This window comes from Equus asinus, chromosome 7, assembly GCF_041296235.1.
Source record: "Equus asinus isolate D_3611 breed Donkey chromosome 7, EquAss-T2T_v2, whole genome shotgun sequence".
NCBI lineage: Eukaryota > Metazoa > Chordata > Mammalia > Perissodactyla > Equidae > Equus > Equus asinus.
Genome location: NC_091796.1, coordinates 50,314,923 through 50,330,533, shown reverse-complemented (window position 1 = coordinate 50,330,533; position 15,611 = coordinate 50,314,923). Strand labels below are relative to the sequence as shown.

The window sequence follows — 15,611 nt, the reverse complement described above, 5'->3', positions numbered from 1 at the left end:
TTGAGCAATTCAAAGGACAGTGAATTCTTTAAACGGTTGTTAGAGAACATTCTGTGATATTGCTCTCTCTTCTAAGAAATGGAAAACAAACAAACAAACAAAAAACAAGGTTTGAGGTGGTATCAGTTGCAATATGAAAACTGGCTCTAGACTAAGCAGTTCGTTTCATTTGAAAAATGCCATTGCCTTTTTATTTGGAAAAAAATTAAAATACATGAAAGTACAAAGGGTGAGATAGCAAACATCTATGTACGTGCTCTCCCCCAAAGGAATGAATGCCAATTTTTTAAAAATTTGCTTGCAAAGTTTTTTTTCTTTTTTCCTCTCTCTCTCTCCATTGAAATGAAAGCCTACAGATAAAATATATGTTCTCCACTTCTGTCCCATTTGCCTCCCTCCCCAGAGGAAACCACTGGACTGGACAATGAAAATTTTAGACTCATCCCTGAGTTTATGAAGGTTTCTTCCCTGGTCCTAGAAAGGTGACAGCTAAGGGCCTTCTCGAGTGCAAACAAGAGAACGTTTGCCAGGGCAATCTCACTAGGACAGTTGAGACCCCACGGCCTGGAGCAGCAGACTTTCTGAAAGTTAGAATGCGAGGTCTTAAGGCTTGGTGGGTCCAGGAGGAAGATGTGCTTCTGGGGTTCTGTTTAATTGGCTTCCTTCACATTCTGGTCCATATAGTCTTTCCAGATTGTTCAACCCAAATGTAGTTGACAGTTTTTACCATCTTCTCCCTTAGGACACATTCAGTGCATCTTCCAGAATAATGATCTCTACTGTATCCCCCCCATGCATGCCTTTTAACCATGATTCATACCATATATTGTGTAATATTTAATCATATTATAGGTCTTGTTTTGTCGTGCCACTCTTTTTATATAGGTAAGTCTGGTCTCCCTAGGAGTCTTATAAGCACCCTGATAGTTAATTTTTTAGATCCTTTTCTCGCTTTCCTTTTCTCCGCAGCTCCTTTGTTAGTCTGTTCCTCAGTGGAAGTACAAAACAACAACCGTAAACACTGTTGAACTAAATTTCTTCTGTTTAAGTGGGCACCTCTTTATTAACTTCCCCACTTATAATTCTAGAAACCTCTCAACTCACGATAGTTATGAGAGATCCTAACAGAGAGGGCAGGCCTGGGTTAGTTCACCACACAAAGCCAGGAAGATCTTTTGGAAATCCGTCACTGTTTGGTTTTAGCAAAAGTCTGCCTATTTATAGTATTACCTTGTATTTCCAAGCACTTTCACATGTGCATCTAATTTGATCCTCACAGGACCCTGTGAGGCAGGGCAGATGTGATTTCACTTGAGAAAATTTGGACCTAACTAGGAAGTGCCTTCCTGGGGCCCACAGTGCCTGGACCTTGTCTTCTCACTCCTGATCCAGTTGTGATCTTTTCTCTCAACACTTACTGAAAATTGGGTCTGAATCTACTTAAGCGAAGCCATCTGAGGGTGATTTCTTTCCTTTATCAACACTTTCTAGCCAGAGTCAACAGATAGAAGGGGGGCGGCTGTGACAAGTCAATGGGGGAATTTGAAGAAGTTCAGCAAATTGGATCCCTGTCCCACATCAGGACGGGAGAGCAAAGCACATCTGGGCCAAATGATTATGGCAGAAAAGAATTCCAGTTGTGAAAAGAATGGAGGATCCAGGGATCACTTGAAAAAGATGGTGGGTGTAAGCTTCAGGTTTGGGGTTTTTTTTTTTTTAAAGATTTTATTTTTCCTTTGTGTCCCCAAAGCCCCACAGTACATAGTTGTGTATTTTTAGTTGTGGGTCCTTCTAGTTGTGGCATGCCGCTTCAACATGGCCTGATGAGCAGTGCCATGTCGGGGCCCAGGATCCGAACCAGCGAAACCCTGGACCGCCGAAGCAGAGCGTGCGAACTTAACACTTGGCCACGGGGCCAGCCCCTGGTTTTTCTTTTAAAGATTATACATTATAATGAGGAGCAGAGAAAGACTATTTTGGTTGTGTGAGGAGATCTTTTATGAAAACTAATGATTTTAAATCTCCTGGTTATATTCAATCAAAAACCCAGACATTTAGAAAAGAGCATACCTCCTCCCTCCCATTGACCCCCATGGGGTATGGCTTTTATTTTTGGAACAAGGATGTGGTATAAAAGGCACATAGGTGAAGAGAACCAACAATTCCTTTTAACCCTGCACGGGAATCCACGGCAAAGCTGCCTGGAGTTTCAGCGTGCTGCTGTAGCGGAATACAACAAAGACCATTTCCTCTATGGATATGCCTGACTTCTTGCTGAGTCAAAAATCAGTATTTCACATCCATAAGCATAGCTCTCTCCCCCTTTCTCTGCCATCGTGGTGTGTGCGGTTGACTTTGGGCCTCCCCAGTCTTCTCACAAAACTTTCAGGATTAAGTGATTCCCGGCCAAGAAACAAAAGCTGAATCATCCCATTCCCCAAAGCACTTGAATGAAAACTAATAATAAAATCAGGTACAATTCCAACAGAAGACACGGGAGTAGAACCAGGCTGGGTCTACAAGGAATTGCACATGAGATAGTACACATATTTATGCTGTATCAAGGTCACTGGCATCTCACCATATCAAGCTGAAAACATCACTGATACCTCGACAGGTGGACACGTTTTATTGGGAAAATTACTTTTCTGTTTCTATGTTTCTGCACTAGTACGTTGGTTCAGTAATAAATATTTGTGACCTTTTGTTTGAAAAAGAAACCGGGGCTGGCCCCATGGCCAAGTGGTTAAGTTCGTGCACTCTGCTTCGGCAGCCCAAGGCTTCGCCGGTTCTAATCTTGGGCTCGGACATGGCACCGATCGTCAAGCCATGTTGAGGCAGCATCCCACATGCCACAACTAGAAGGACCCACAACTAAAAATACACATCTATGTAGACATATATCTTATACCCTCAATGGCGCTTCCCTGAAACCTGGACACTGCGTATCAATAGAGTGGAATATGTCTGGCGTCCCACCAGTGAAACTTACTGCAGTGGACATGCTGGGTGGAACGCTTCCCGGGCGCTGTCCAGGTAACCGTACTTCCCCTTGTATACTCCTTTTCCAGTCTAACTTCCTCTCTGTGTAATACACTGGAAAGAGCATAGGTCTTGGAGTCAGGAGTGCCACTCACCAGCTGCTGATCTTGGGAGAATTTATTGCACTCTCAGACTCTGTTTTCTGTATCTGTCAAATGACCATATTACTATCTTCATTGGATTGCTGATTATTTAATGAAATAATATATGAAAATTGTTATAATATTGCAGGAATTATAACTCCTATATTCTATTCACGTTCTTTAGTTGTTGGGCATTTACCTGGGAAACTAAAAGGTGGCATGATCCAAAACAGAGAATTATTTCTCCTGCTAATCTTCACACTCTGACCTCTTTCTCCAATAGAATGAAGTGACTGAAGGTCCTCTTTTTTGGTGGCTTTCATTCGGGCAGATTTAGACAAGAGTGTCAATGAGTAGGTGAACGATTTCTTTGGTCTGTACATACGAGGAATTCATAATTATTCAGGGGTCCAGATTTTCATGCCTCTCAGTATAGTCTGGCATAGTTGCCCCATCCATCAGAGCTAGAACAGTGGCTGCTTGGTGACAGAGATGCACAGAAGAGACAGGACCTTAACCAATGTTGGACACCTAGACCACCTAGCCAGAGCCTAGTGCAGAAAACAAACCCATTGCAAAATGAAAGGTTAGAACCCTCCTCATGGCAGCTGCTACCATGGCAAAACAAGGTCCATCTTCAGGTGCAGAGTATGCCAGATAAATCCCACTAGCCTGGAGAGCTACAGTCCCACTCTATGTTCCAAACAGTGTTTAGCCATGTGGTTTAGCACCACTATAAACCCATGGTCTCCAAACTCAGCTGATCTGTCACTGCTGTTCATTAGTCCTTGGAGATGGTCTTCATTACCTCCCTCTCTGACTCTCCTCTCCTGACTCTTATTCACTCGCAACTCAATCCCTGCTCCCTCATCTTCAACAATAACTTTGCCTCCTATGAGATGAAGAAAATGGAGGGAGTCAGGCGTGAGTACTCTCAACATCCTGCCTCTCCTAATGCTTGTCCCACACTCAGCCCCCCTAAACCTCTAAAGAGTGCAGACGTTCTACAGGATGGGTGAGCAGCAGACCCTTCAGGTTATGTTGACAACAGCAGAGATGTCAGGGGCTGGGAGAGAGTTACTTACATTCATTCCTAATGTCATCTGCCCATGACCGTTAACAGTCCCCGTCCTAAAGACTCTTCTACATCCACTCTTCCCATCTACCTGTGTCCCTGGCCTGATTCCCTCCTGGCTGCTCTGAGAACTTGCTCTGTGAGTCCCTCCCTCCCTCTGCAACCTCGGCCTCTCTGCCGGAGCATTCATTACACCAGATGCCTGGGAGCATCAAGTGTCTCTCATTTTATGGGGTGAAAAAATCCTCCCCAACCTCATGACCCCCTCTCGCTAATATAAAATTCTTCTTCTCCCCTGCCAGGGGCTGCATTGTGTCCTCTTCAAATCCATGTGGAAGTTCTAACCCCTAGTACCTCAGAATGTGACTGTATTTGAAGATAGGGCCTTTAAATCGGTAATTAACTTAAAAAGAGATCATTAGGGCAGGCCCAAACCCAGTATAACCCGGTGTCTTGGTAACAAGAGGAGATCAGGACACAGACGCACGCAGAGGAAAGACCAGCTGCAAGTCAAGGCGAGAGGCCTCAGAAGAAACCAATATCTTGATCTCAGACTTCCAGCCTCCAGAACTGTGAGAAAATAAATTTCCGTTGTTTAGGCCGCCGGGTCCATGGTGCTTTGTTAGGCAGCCCTGGCAGACTAACACGTTCCCTTAAATGCTCCATTCGGCCAAGGGTAGGACGCCTTTGCTCTCTCTCCTTCCTCCGCTCCCATCTGCCCCTCCACCCCCTGCAGTCTGCTCTTTCCTCACCCTCCTCACCTTCCTGGGTCTCTCTGCATTTGGCACAAGGGAAACTCAGCTCCCTTGGCTCCCGCAACATGCTCTCTGGCTCTGATGCTGCCTCCCTGCTCCTTAGGGACTTCTCTCTCACTCCACCTCATAAACGTTGAACACGAGTCAGTCCTGAGCCCACTTCCTTACTCTCCTTGAGTGATCTCATCCCTTCTCTTGGTTTCAGCTGTTTTGCAAAATACGTTTCTGTTCCTCACATCTGTAACGCCGGTGTCCCAAGCCCCCCCCCCCCCGCTTTAGTGTAGCTGATCTTATCACCCGCTCAACACCTTGCATCTCCTCCAATCCACATTCCCCTCAGGATTCCCTAGTTGATTAGAGTTAGGGCTACAAGGCTCCATCACTCCATCCACAGCGTGAATATTCTCCTTCCCTTGTCAATCTTGGAGGTTTGGTTTCATTAAGGGAACTAGAGGGTCTTCTTATCTCATGTATTCCTATGCTTAGAACTTTTCCGTGGTTCCCTATCATCCATGGGATAAACAGGAAACTGCCTTCGATGGCTTGCAGGCAAGGCCCACCTGTCCAGCCTTAGCTCTGCCCACCCCCTCAGTGCTCTGTACCCCCAGTTTCCCAAATTCAAAAGCCGCCTCTCTCCTCTGTGTCTTGGCTCAGGCTAACACAAAGCTGGGGATGCCTCCTGCCTTGGCGCCCACCCTGGCCCCTCCCACTGGTCAGGTGTACCTCCTCCAGGAAGCCCCTCTCCTTTCACCTCTCCGTCTGCAATCCTCCTCAGGTTCCCATGCTAGCTCCGTCTCTGCCCTTTCCGCATTCTTTCCAGAACAATCTATTTATATGTCTGACTTTCTAACCAGACCACAGCCTTTCGACTGTGCCCATGCAATTCCTGGTATCCTGTTGAAGCAGTAAATTTCAAAATTAAGTGACTCATCTACAAACTCTATGTTAACCAGGAAAATAAATTAACTGCAACATTCCAGGCCTTAAGCACTCTGATTCTTTAAGGTTTTACCTGGCCTCCCATCACTTTTTAAGTTATAGTCTTTACTACTTAATTAATATAGCCTTACTGGGCTGTTATTTCTCTTAGGTTTCTGTTTATAATGCTATTTGTGCTGACTTAGGCTGGAAGGCCAAGCCATTTGGGATAAGTTGAACATGTTTGTGGGTGAATTAAACCTCCTTATCCTCAACTTTTGACTTTTTACTCCCCCCTCCCTTTTTTTTTTTTCAACGTTATAGACTTTAGGGGGAAAGGAGGAAAAAGGAATTTTAAAAAAGTGTATCCATCCACTTACTTTAAAATCATGTGGATTTGTCAGACCAAATCTGTGTGAATTCATCAAGTTGGGATTACCCATGTGGAGACATTTTTATTTACGAGTGTGTCCTCATGGAAAGGAATTTCTCCAACCAACTGCCCAGCTGCTTCTCAAACACATTTTTGACCCGGAGCTGCTGTCAAAAAAAGGTCGCCACAGAAAACACAGATCTATTTCATTCCTGGCTGCCAGTGGCTGCTCTGCATTTAACAAGAGTGCTTTTTTTTTATTTTAGGGATCTGAAACTTGGTGGCTAATGAATAAAGAATAGAATTCTCAAGGAGAAATTTTTCCCATAGACTAAACTCAGAGCTTCCCCAGGACTAAAACATAGGGAAAGACATTGTTTTGTTTGTAAAGAGCAAGTTTTCAAAAAGTCAGCTAATTTTACCTTTCCTCCCCCCAGTCCATACTTCAGGAGTCGTACTTATAAAAATGGTCATTCTTCAATCCATATCTCAATTACATCAGCTACGAAATAGTAACATCCTATTCGTTACATAGATTATACAGTTTTTGAGCCTTTGAAAGCTGAATCAAGTGAAATTAGTTAACACTTCCCTTGGCAATGTGGAAGCAATACTGTGTTTGAAGTCCATTGCAATTATATTCCACAAAAATAGTTATCGTTAGAGAAAATGATCAGAGATCTTGCTCCATGAGTCAGTCCCTCTCTCTGCAACCTCCGCTCACCCCTGCAGTCTGGACTAACAGGAACAGCATCGGCCCAGGGAAAAGGAGATCTGTTCTCAGGCCTGGTTCTGCCTTCACGTTGCCACATCACTTCACCTCTCCATGCCTCAGCGCCCTCCTCGGCCTTGAGACCACTCCCAGTGAAACACACCCACAAAAGGATGCTCTGTAATGTCCTTCTGGTACCAACCGCTTCCTCTTTGTGCCCAGTGCTATGCAAAGCAAAATGAACTGAGCATTCTAGAAGGTTAAGCAGAAGGCACATTACGCATGATTTCCTTTTCATTACTGCCGCTTCCGCTGTGGTCACTAATTTCAGGTTGGCCAGACCTTAAAAAAGAGACTATGTAGTGTGTGTGTGTGTGTGTGAGTGTGCGTGCTTGTGTGCATGTATGTGTTTGTGTATGGGGGGTGGGGGCAAGGAGGGACCTTTTGAAGGTCACTTCAGAGGTAAGACGAGAACAAAACAGACAGGGGCTAGGATGCACCCACCTCGCCCACTTAGAAATACACAAGGCTTGAGGCAGGTGAACTGCAGAAATCGTCCAGTGCTCCATTGCCTGCCACTCACTGTTTCATAGGCTGCAGAGACATGCCACAGGCGACACCGGGCAGAGCAAGCGGGGTGATCGCACCGATAGACGGTCACAATGATGACTGTGCACAGCTTCCGTAACTCAACCTGAAACCAGGCAAACCCCACTTCAGGTTTCACGACCAGCCCCACAGTTGCTGCCAAGGCTCACAAGCCTTCTGGGGGACTCAAGGCCAAGTTTCACTAACTTGGATGCTATTACCAGGCAAAATTACCACGCATTAATCTGCCTCCTGCACACGCTCTAGGTTTAGCAGTTTGTTTCAGATAAAACCTGAAAATTCCACATAGAAGTTGTCCACAATTCAGGAGGCAATGACAGATTTCCAAGTACAATCACCCAGTATTTCATCCCAGGGCCATTGAAACCTGAGCCTATGTTTTTAACCCGCAGTGGTAGAGTGCATTCCTGGTTAGAAGCATTCAGTTCCATCTGGTCGTTTCATTCCGGTCAGATAATACCAGACGTATCTATGGAACATACAAGCCACTGTCAAATAGCACTGAGCCATCTCCCCGAGACAGCTGTTCCGCACAAGGGCTTCATTGTCTGAGAAAAGCTTGTATCATTTTACTTCAAGTGCAACAAGCATTCTGTCAGCTGCCTGGCTTGGAGGAGACCTCGCTCACGGCGGATTTTCATTATTTTGTTATCAAGCCAAAAACCTACTATCAACTGTCAGGGAAGAAGGTTTAAAACAAGAAGCAAAGTCCTTGCTCTGTTTTTATTTTATCAGGGAAAATAATAGCTCCACACACCCAAAGAATTTATCGTCACACTTTTCAAAAGATAGCTCGAGCTTTCCAGGCGATTGTAAGCGCCTGTTCTCATTCTGCCCTTCCTTACACACGTTTATCCAGTTTCAGGTAAACCAGGGAAGTGTTGTACAGTCCTGGAGTGCCCAAAACAATATCCCTAGGAATATTCTACAGTTATTATTAAACAACAGCCCTAGGAAGCAGTTCTCTGAATTAGGATAATGGCATCAAAAAATAATTGATGAGTGAATAATTATTTAAAATTGGATGGCTCTTTTCTTCTTCAACTCTCTAAGAGAGAAAGAGGATTGCAACCACCCCACACCCAAAATCTGCACCTCAACTTCCCAGGGAGCAAACAGGTTCTACTCTCACCTTCTTTTTTCCTTTCTCCATGGACACACTGTATTTTGAATTCAGGAAGATATTTAACAAAATAACTTATAGTTTTATAAGCATGCTGAGTAACTATGAACACGACAATAGGATGCTGGTTCCCCCTCCTTCAGCTGCTCCAAGTTTTTTTGGGGGGGGGATTTTTGTGTATAAATATATCTTATGAGTTACCATTTTAACCATTTTTAAGTGTACAATTCAGAGGCATTAAGTATGTTCATCAAACATTTTTAAATATTTAAAAATTGGGATAATTCCAGTGTCCCACAAAATAAATTAAGCAAGTATGGTTAGAATCTTCCTTTCACATTCTCTGTCCTATTTATCTTCCCGTGACAACTCTGAAGACGAGCCCTCCTGGGAGGGATCTGTCAAAGAGCTACCTTCCTGATGTGCCCTGAAGAGAGGTCTTCCTTGTATAGGATCCAAAGAACAGACAAGGTGGCTTGGCCAAGAGATAGATATATCTGTGCTTGATCTATTTATCAAAGCTATTTTTCTGGGTATACACAGATTTTTTTTTTTTAAAAGCTGGTTATTCAGAAATTGGCTACGCCTGCCAAACAGGATCGCCTCTCTTCCTTACCATCCCTCTTCTAAAAAAGAAGAGGGTGAAATGAGACCATTAGTAAAACAAAGGCCGTCTGCAACTCCAGGCCCAGTGATGAGAACAGCACTGTGGTTGCCAAGGTGCCAGGGGCAGATTGTATGGAGAGCTTTAGAAGACAGCACCAGGCGACACACAAAGTATCATTATCTTGTCAAATGTTACTCATGTTGTATCTGTTCCATCAGACACTTCTGTGTTCTGTGACCTTGGACAAGATACTGCCAGAGAGCTGTTCTGAGGGCAAATAAAACACCACCTGTCAAAGTCACTAGCCCACTGCCGGGGGTATTGTAAGGACAAGATGAATATTCTTTCACGTGCTTATATTCTCCCTCCTTCCTGTGGAGGGCTGTTGCTACAGCTTTCTGGTCAGATTCTCCCTGATTTGGATTCCCCTTATTTCAAATCGGCGACTTTTTGACCTGGCGTATGATTTTCCCTCTGCACTGGTTAGAATTCGGGAATACTGGGAGATGGGAGCTCCTATTTTGTATCTCCCAGGGCATGAAAGAGAAAGAAAATCTTCAAGAGCTTGTAGAATGGAATCACATCCCAAAAGCTGGAAGGGACAGTCGGGTTCATCTAGACTATCCAGGTGACCAACACACAAGTCCCTTCTCCTGTTTCTGGGGCAGGTGCTCATCAATCTCTGCCAAATCCTTGCTCTGATCAGAAGGGCTCACCACCTCACAAAGGAATGCCCCTTCCAGCTTTTGGCAACAATCAGTGCTAGTTACTTATTGAGTATTTTGTAGCTACTTAGGAAGAAGGGTTTTGCTAAGTAAAATACTTTGTAAAGCAGAATTTCGAAAATATTTCCAGGACTCAATTACATATTCACTGATCCCCTATTGTGTGCCAGGAACCATCAGGGGGCAGTGGATATAAAGATGAATGAGGCAAATAATTTCTGTCCTTAGAGAGCTCATTTTTCAGTGCAGGAGAGAGCTACGTAGATTACCATATAACAATGCTGGAAATACCTGAGAGGCAAACTTACAGGCCATTATGGAAGCACCATGGAGACACTCCCAATTCAGCTTGAGGAGAGGCATTCTACAAAGACTTCTAGAAGGTGTGGCCCAAGCTAAGACTTGAAGGAAGAGCCATATTTTGTAGGCTAGATGGGCTTATGTGAATATATGTTACTAATTTGCACTAGTTTTGTACAATTAAAAAAGCATCCATAAAGGGTATTTACCTCTAAACTTTGTATTCACAGTTTGATCTAAAGTTAAAAAATTACATTTTAAAAGTTAATAATTTGGATTTTTCACTATAGATCATTGGCTTTCAAACTGAATTCCAGGAACCCTAGGATATTTTTGTGTGGGGAGTGAGGTTTGTTAGGGATCTTGGTCCAGGGAGTGGTAGAGGCTGAGAAGACAGGACCCCAGGCCCTCCCCAAAAGAGCTTCATTGTCCCTCCTGTTACATTTATTCATGTTGAGCGTAATTTTTTTTTAATTAGAAAATGGGGTTTTGATATTAAAGTATGTTTCAGTCTACAAGGGGAGACCAACTTCCCAAAGAAGCAGGTTTCCTTGCATACTCTCCAACCAAGACTAATTCACTCAGCTGGATGCTTTAAAGCAAAGCACCAAAAAATCCTCCCATCCCTTGTTATCTTTGCCTTCTCGGCTAGCATGACCCTCGAACCTCCCTCCAGGCAGCGAGCTTGTAAAATAAAGAGGTAAATCTGAGGAAATTCATCACTACTCTGAAGAAAACATCCTCAAGAAGCATGGTTTGTTAATGGTGGGGCAGTGGCACTTTCATGTACAAAGACAGCAGATTATTATTCTTTAGAACAAATCTCGTTATAACGAATACTGTTATAACAAAATATCTTCCTATGGAATAGGTCTATAAGTCCTATTTCATAAATCAATATGTTAAGTAACACCTGAAGTAAAATTCTGGAACTAATGAATAATTGGGCAGTTCCTTCATGTTCATTATTTTGGAACTTTACCAGTAGTGTACATTTCAAAACACAAATATGCTTCTTTTTCATCCTGAACATAGAATAAGAACTTGGTTTTCTGAGATTTTCACCTTTCAAATATAGGTGGTTGTATCAAAAGACACTGACTTGTTTTCATAGCTCCTTAGCCTCAAGGAAGATTTTCATAAATCTTCATACAATGACTGTCCTCATGCATTATTATAAAGCTACGTGGAGAGAAGCAGATCTAGCTTCAGGTCGGAAGAAAACATTAGATTAAAAGAAAACATTAGATGAATAGCTTCCCTGGGTCATATTGGAAGCCAACAAGGAAGGCAGAACGAGTCCCAAATTAATGAATTGAATGAACTGAAATCTGAAAGACAGCTTGCTCCGTTGAGCAGCGCACGGGATGCCATTGCTCCTTAGACACTGTCATTTTTTCTAGGAAAATCTAATAAACTTTGGGTATGCCCACAAGGGGAAAGAAGAACACGAAGATGCAACTACTAAGACTTTCTTTCCGAAACCTCTCCCCACCCACTGCTGCTGGGTGGTGCCTCATTCACCTGTTACCGGGGGGAAAAGTGAGTCTTGCTTGTCGACCAACACTCAGGTGAGCCTGCGGTGGCACCACTGTTAGGGGCAAGTGTCAAGGAGACTCACTTTTCCACTGCTAAGCTGTCTGCACTCGTAATAGGAAAGAACAAAAGGAACATTACAGAAACCCACTTATGGATTTTCTAACCTGCTCATAAAGATGACAAATAAGCTAGTCAGCCAGTTGGTAGGGTCCAGGCAGGAGGAGTAGGAACAGAGAAGAGCTGTGAGCAGCACAGTACACGCAGAAAGGAAATCCCACAACCTGCTGTCGATTATTTTCCAGACTCAGTTTTCATAAAAAACACTTCCTTTATGGAAAACTCACTGCTCCTTGACACAATTAGTTTGGTTCACTTAGGAAGTCTATTTAGCATGCTTTACAGTTGTTTCTAGATCTAATTATCAAGAAATTATCATTATTTTTGTTAAGGATGATAATGCACCATGATTATGTAAAATTTAAGAAAAAGTCCTTATCAGTGTGAGATACATAGCGAAGTGACATGATGTCTTGGATTTTCTTCAAGACGCTCTGGCAAAAATGACAACAAGTCGGGGAAGACAGGAAGATAAGACCGGCCAATTATGGAACTGGGCAATGGGTACATGGGGGTTCATTATATTAAACTCTCTCCTTTTGTGCATGTTTTAAAATTTTTTTCATGATAAAAAGTTAAGTGATGTTTTTAAAAATAGGTCTAAAAAGCCACATCACGGCAGTGCTCTTCTCGGGGTTCTCACACAAAAATGAAGGTCAGCTTTAACGCCTACCACCAAACTGCTTTGATTCAAAAATATCATCAGTTGGAAGGTCCATCATTCATTTAATAACAGTTTTTCAGAGGAAAATAAACATGCAACATTAAAACTCACACTGATTATTAACTAATTCCAATTGCAGAATTGTTGAAAATGTGCAAAACATGCCTCAGAACTGAGGTAATCTGGTGACTTCTTTGTCAATTGTTAATAGGAATTGTTGTTGTTAAAAGGGCGAATTTGAAAATAATGGTGTGCAAGGCCTCTGTTAGTTATTTTATTCATTCATCATTTATTTTATCATTATTTTAACCATTAAATTGGAATTTGTGTTAATTGCTTTAGTGGCCTCAGTAAAACCTGAGAAAGCAGATGCTAAACAGGTTTAAGAATGTAAATAAGCATGGGCTCTAGTGGCCTATACGTTACCAGTCTAGTTTTAATATTGGATGTCAATGAAAGTAACACAACTGTAAGATTAAAATGCCCAATGCACGTGTATCCGTGGACCTTGAAACTAGTTAGGACTATCGTTAATTCCCTGAGCATCAGCACCACTTCAGGAACATCTTAGGGAAGAAGAGCCGTGTCAGAAACACGAGGCCACCCCCACGTAGAGCTTGGTCTTTTTGAGAGAAGAAAAGATCTCAAGTTAGAAGTCACGGATCTAGAGCTAGAGAAGGGGTGACATTTGCCCAGAGGTTTTCTTTTCAGGGCGTCTGGACTCAGCTGCATTCGCCTAGCTCGTCCACATGTTCCGGTTTGGGGTGTGGAACTGCAGGGCTAGACAATGGCAACTGGCAGGGAAGAGGACATGGCAGCCTCAAGACACAGCGGAAGCCCAGACCCGGGGGGCGTAGGGATGCCGGGCTGCGTTACTTACTGTCTTCCGGTAGGTTGTTCTCCCGCTCTTCTCTCTCCATCTGCTGGCACCACCCTTCCATGCGGTCTCGCTCTGCCTGGAGAAGCTTCAGAAACCAGTGGCCGTCCCGGTGGCACACTGACCTCTGGACGGCCTCCAGGGGGTCTTCGGTGATGGAGTCAATCCAGGGATCCGGGGGAGGCAGAATCGAAGGGTCAAAATCCGCGTCAAAGTCATCGTCGGCTGCGCAGGCGTGGTAGTGGTTTCCTGAGCCCTGAATGCTGACGGTGGAGGTGCTGGCGTCCCGGGAGAACTGTCTGGCCACGGGGCCGGGACACGAATTGTCCTCTATAGACTCCAGAGAGTTTTCCAGATTATCGTGGAAGTCCAGGTCGGCCTGCACTGCTGTCGTCACACTGTTGGATCGAGTGAACCTGCGGAAGCTTGGAGGAATAGAGAAAGGAGATTTTAGCTCAAGGGGTTTTTTTTTAAGCAAAATCATTCTGCTTTCCTTGGTGCGTCTCATTTTCTCAGTCTGCGGAAGGAGGCCCTTGATGCAAGCATACTGATTGCCATAGCTCTTGTAGAAGGAACACAGGTCTCTCATCTTTGTTCCATACACAATATTAAAGCATATTTAGAGAGATTTTAGATGTGGAGCAATGTGTACAGCTATCAAAGCCAGTCCAAGGTCCAACTTCCTCCCCAAATCTGGGGTGGCATGAGTCCTAAAATTCAGGTTGGTGAGGGGTGAGGAAACAATTCAGCTAGATCTTAGTCTGTGTAATTTGCTTAGAAATGGAGGGGGAGAAACCCTACCCAACTGAAACAGAGTATTGTGACAACTGGCCTGAGACTATTGCGAATCCTGCATGACCACATTTTTCCAGGGACAGCTCTTACCAAGTGTGACTTCCTGAAAGCAAACTAAAGAGTCATTAAGTTCCCTTAAAATTAGAATTCCTTTCCCTGGTAAGGATTCGCCTGTCTCTTGATCATATAGGTCACTGTTATAATTTGGTACAAAGTCTTTAGGGGCGAAATCAGTTCACAGTTCTAGAGTTCTCCAGTACCCAACTCCTCTGTGCCTTTAATTTCCCGTCCCATAGTCCTTCTACCAAGGTGATAAAAGACAACTTGTTAACAGATTCAATCTGAGCATTTTATATGGATGTCTGTGCGATCTGCGTTTCTCAACCAAATGGCTCTATGTGTCTCTGGCTGATCCCTACAATGAAAGTGAGGACATATGGATGGTGGGAGGGGTGGGGAAGAAAAGAAGAGCAGTGAATTCTTTCTCAGACAAGGGGGCAAGAGAAGGTGTGGGCCTGAAGTAATTTAAAACACACCCAAAAAAAGCTTCCTTGGTTCCTGGAGCAGGCAGGAAACAATGATGAAGGATATGAGTCCATCGAAGGCAGCATCAGGTGTTGTTACCCCTCTCTGTATTTCTTTCTTTTTTTTAAGGTGACTTCCTGACCTAATATTTAATTTATTTTTTATTGTGAAAAAATACACATAATATGAAATTTACCACTTTAACCATTTTCAAGTATATGACAGTTCAGTGGCATTAAGTACATTATTCACATTGTTGTGCAGCTATCAGCATCATCCATCTCCAGAACTTTTTCATCTTCCCTAATTGAAACTCTATACCCACTAAACACCTCCCCATCCCCCACCCCCACCCCAGCCTCTGGCCACCACCATTATTTCTGTCTCTATAAATTTGACTATTTTTGGTCTCTCCTATAAGTGGAATCTAGAATATTTGTCCTTTTGTGACTGGTTTATTTCACTTAACATAATGTCTTCAAGTTTCATCTGTGTTGTAGCATGTGTCAGAATTTCCTTCCTTGTGAAGGCTGAATAGTATTCTATTGTATGTATATACCACATTTGTTTATCCATTCTTCTATTGATGGACACTTGAGTTTCTTCTACCTTTTGGCTATTGTGAATAATTTTGCTATGAACATGAGTGTACAAATAGCTCTTTGAGAACCTGCTTTCAATTCTTTTGAGTATATACTCAGAAATAGAATTGCTGAACTATATGGTAATTCTGTTTTTCATTTTCTGAGGAAATGCCATACTATTCTCCATA

General features: G+C 43.3%; 1 protein-coding gene and 1 pseudogene across 21 annotated transcripts in view; one reads left to right on the top strand and one right to left on the bottom strand.

Moving 5' to 3' along the window:
* The window catches only part of DLGAP1 (DLG associated protein 1), an 843,533-nt gene that overhangs the window by 13,219 nt on the left and 814,703 nt on the right, over positions 1 to 15,611 (bottom strand). For all 21 annotated transcript variants that reach the window (XM_070513311.1, XM_070513314.1, XM_070513313.1 and 18 more), the window contains one exon: positions 13,523 to 13,944. In XM_070513311.1, coding sequence (XP_070369412.1) covers positions 13,523 to 13,944 — 422 coding nt within the window. The remainder of the gene's footprint in view (positions 1 to 13,522; positions 13,945 to 15,611) is intronic.
* LOC139045747 (large ribosomal subunit protein eL39-like) lies at positions 1,618 to 2,739 on the top strand (annotated as a pseudogene).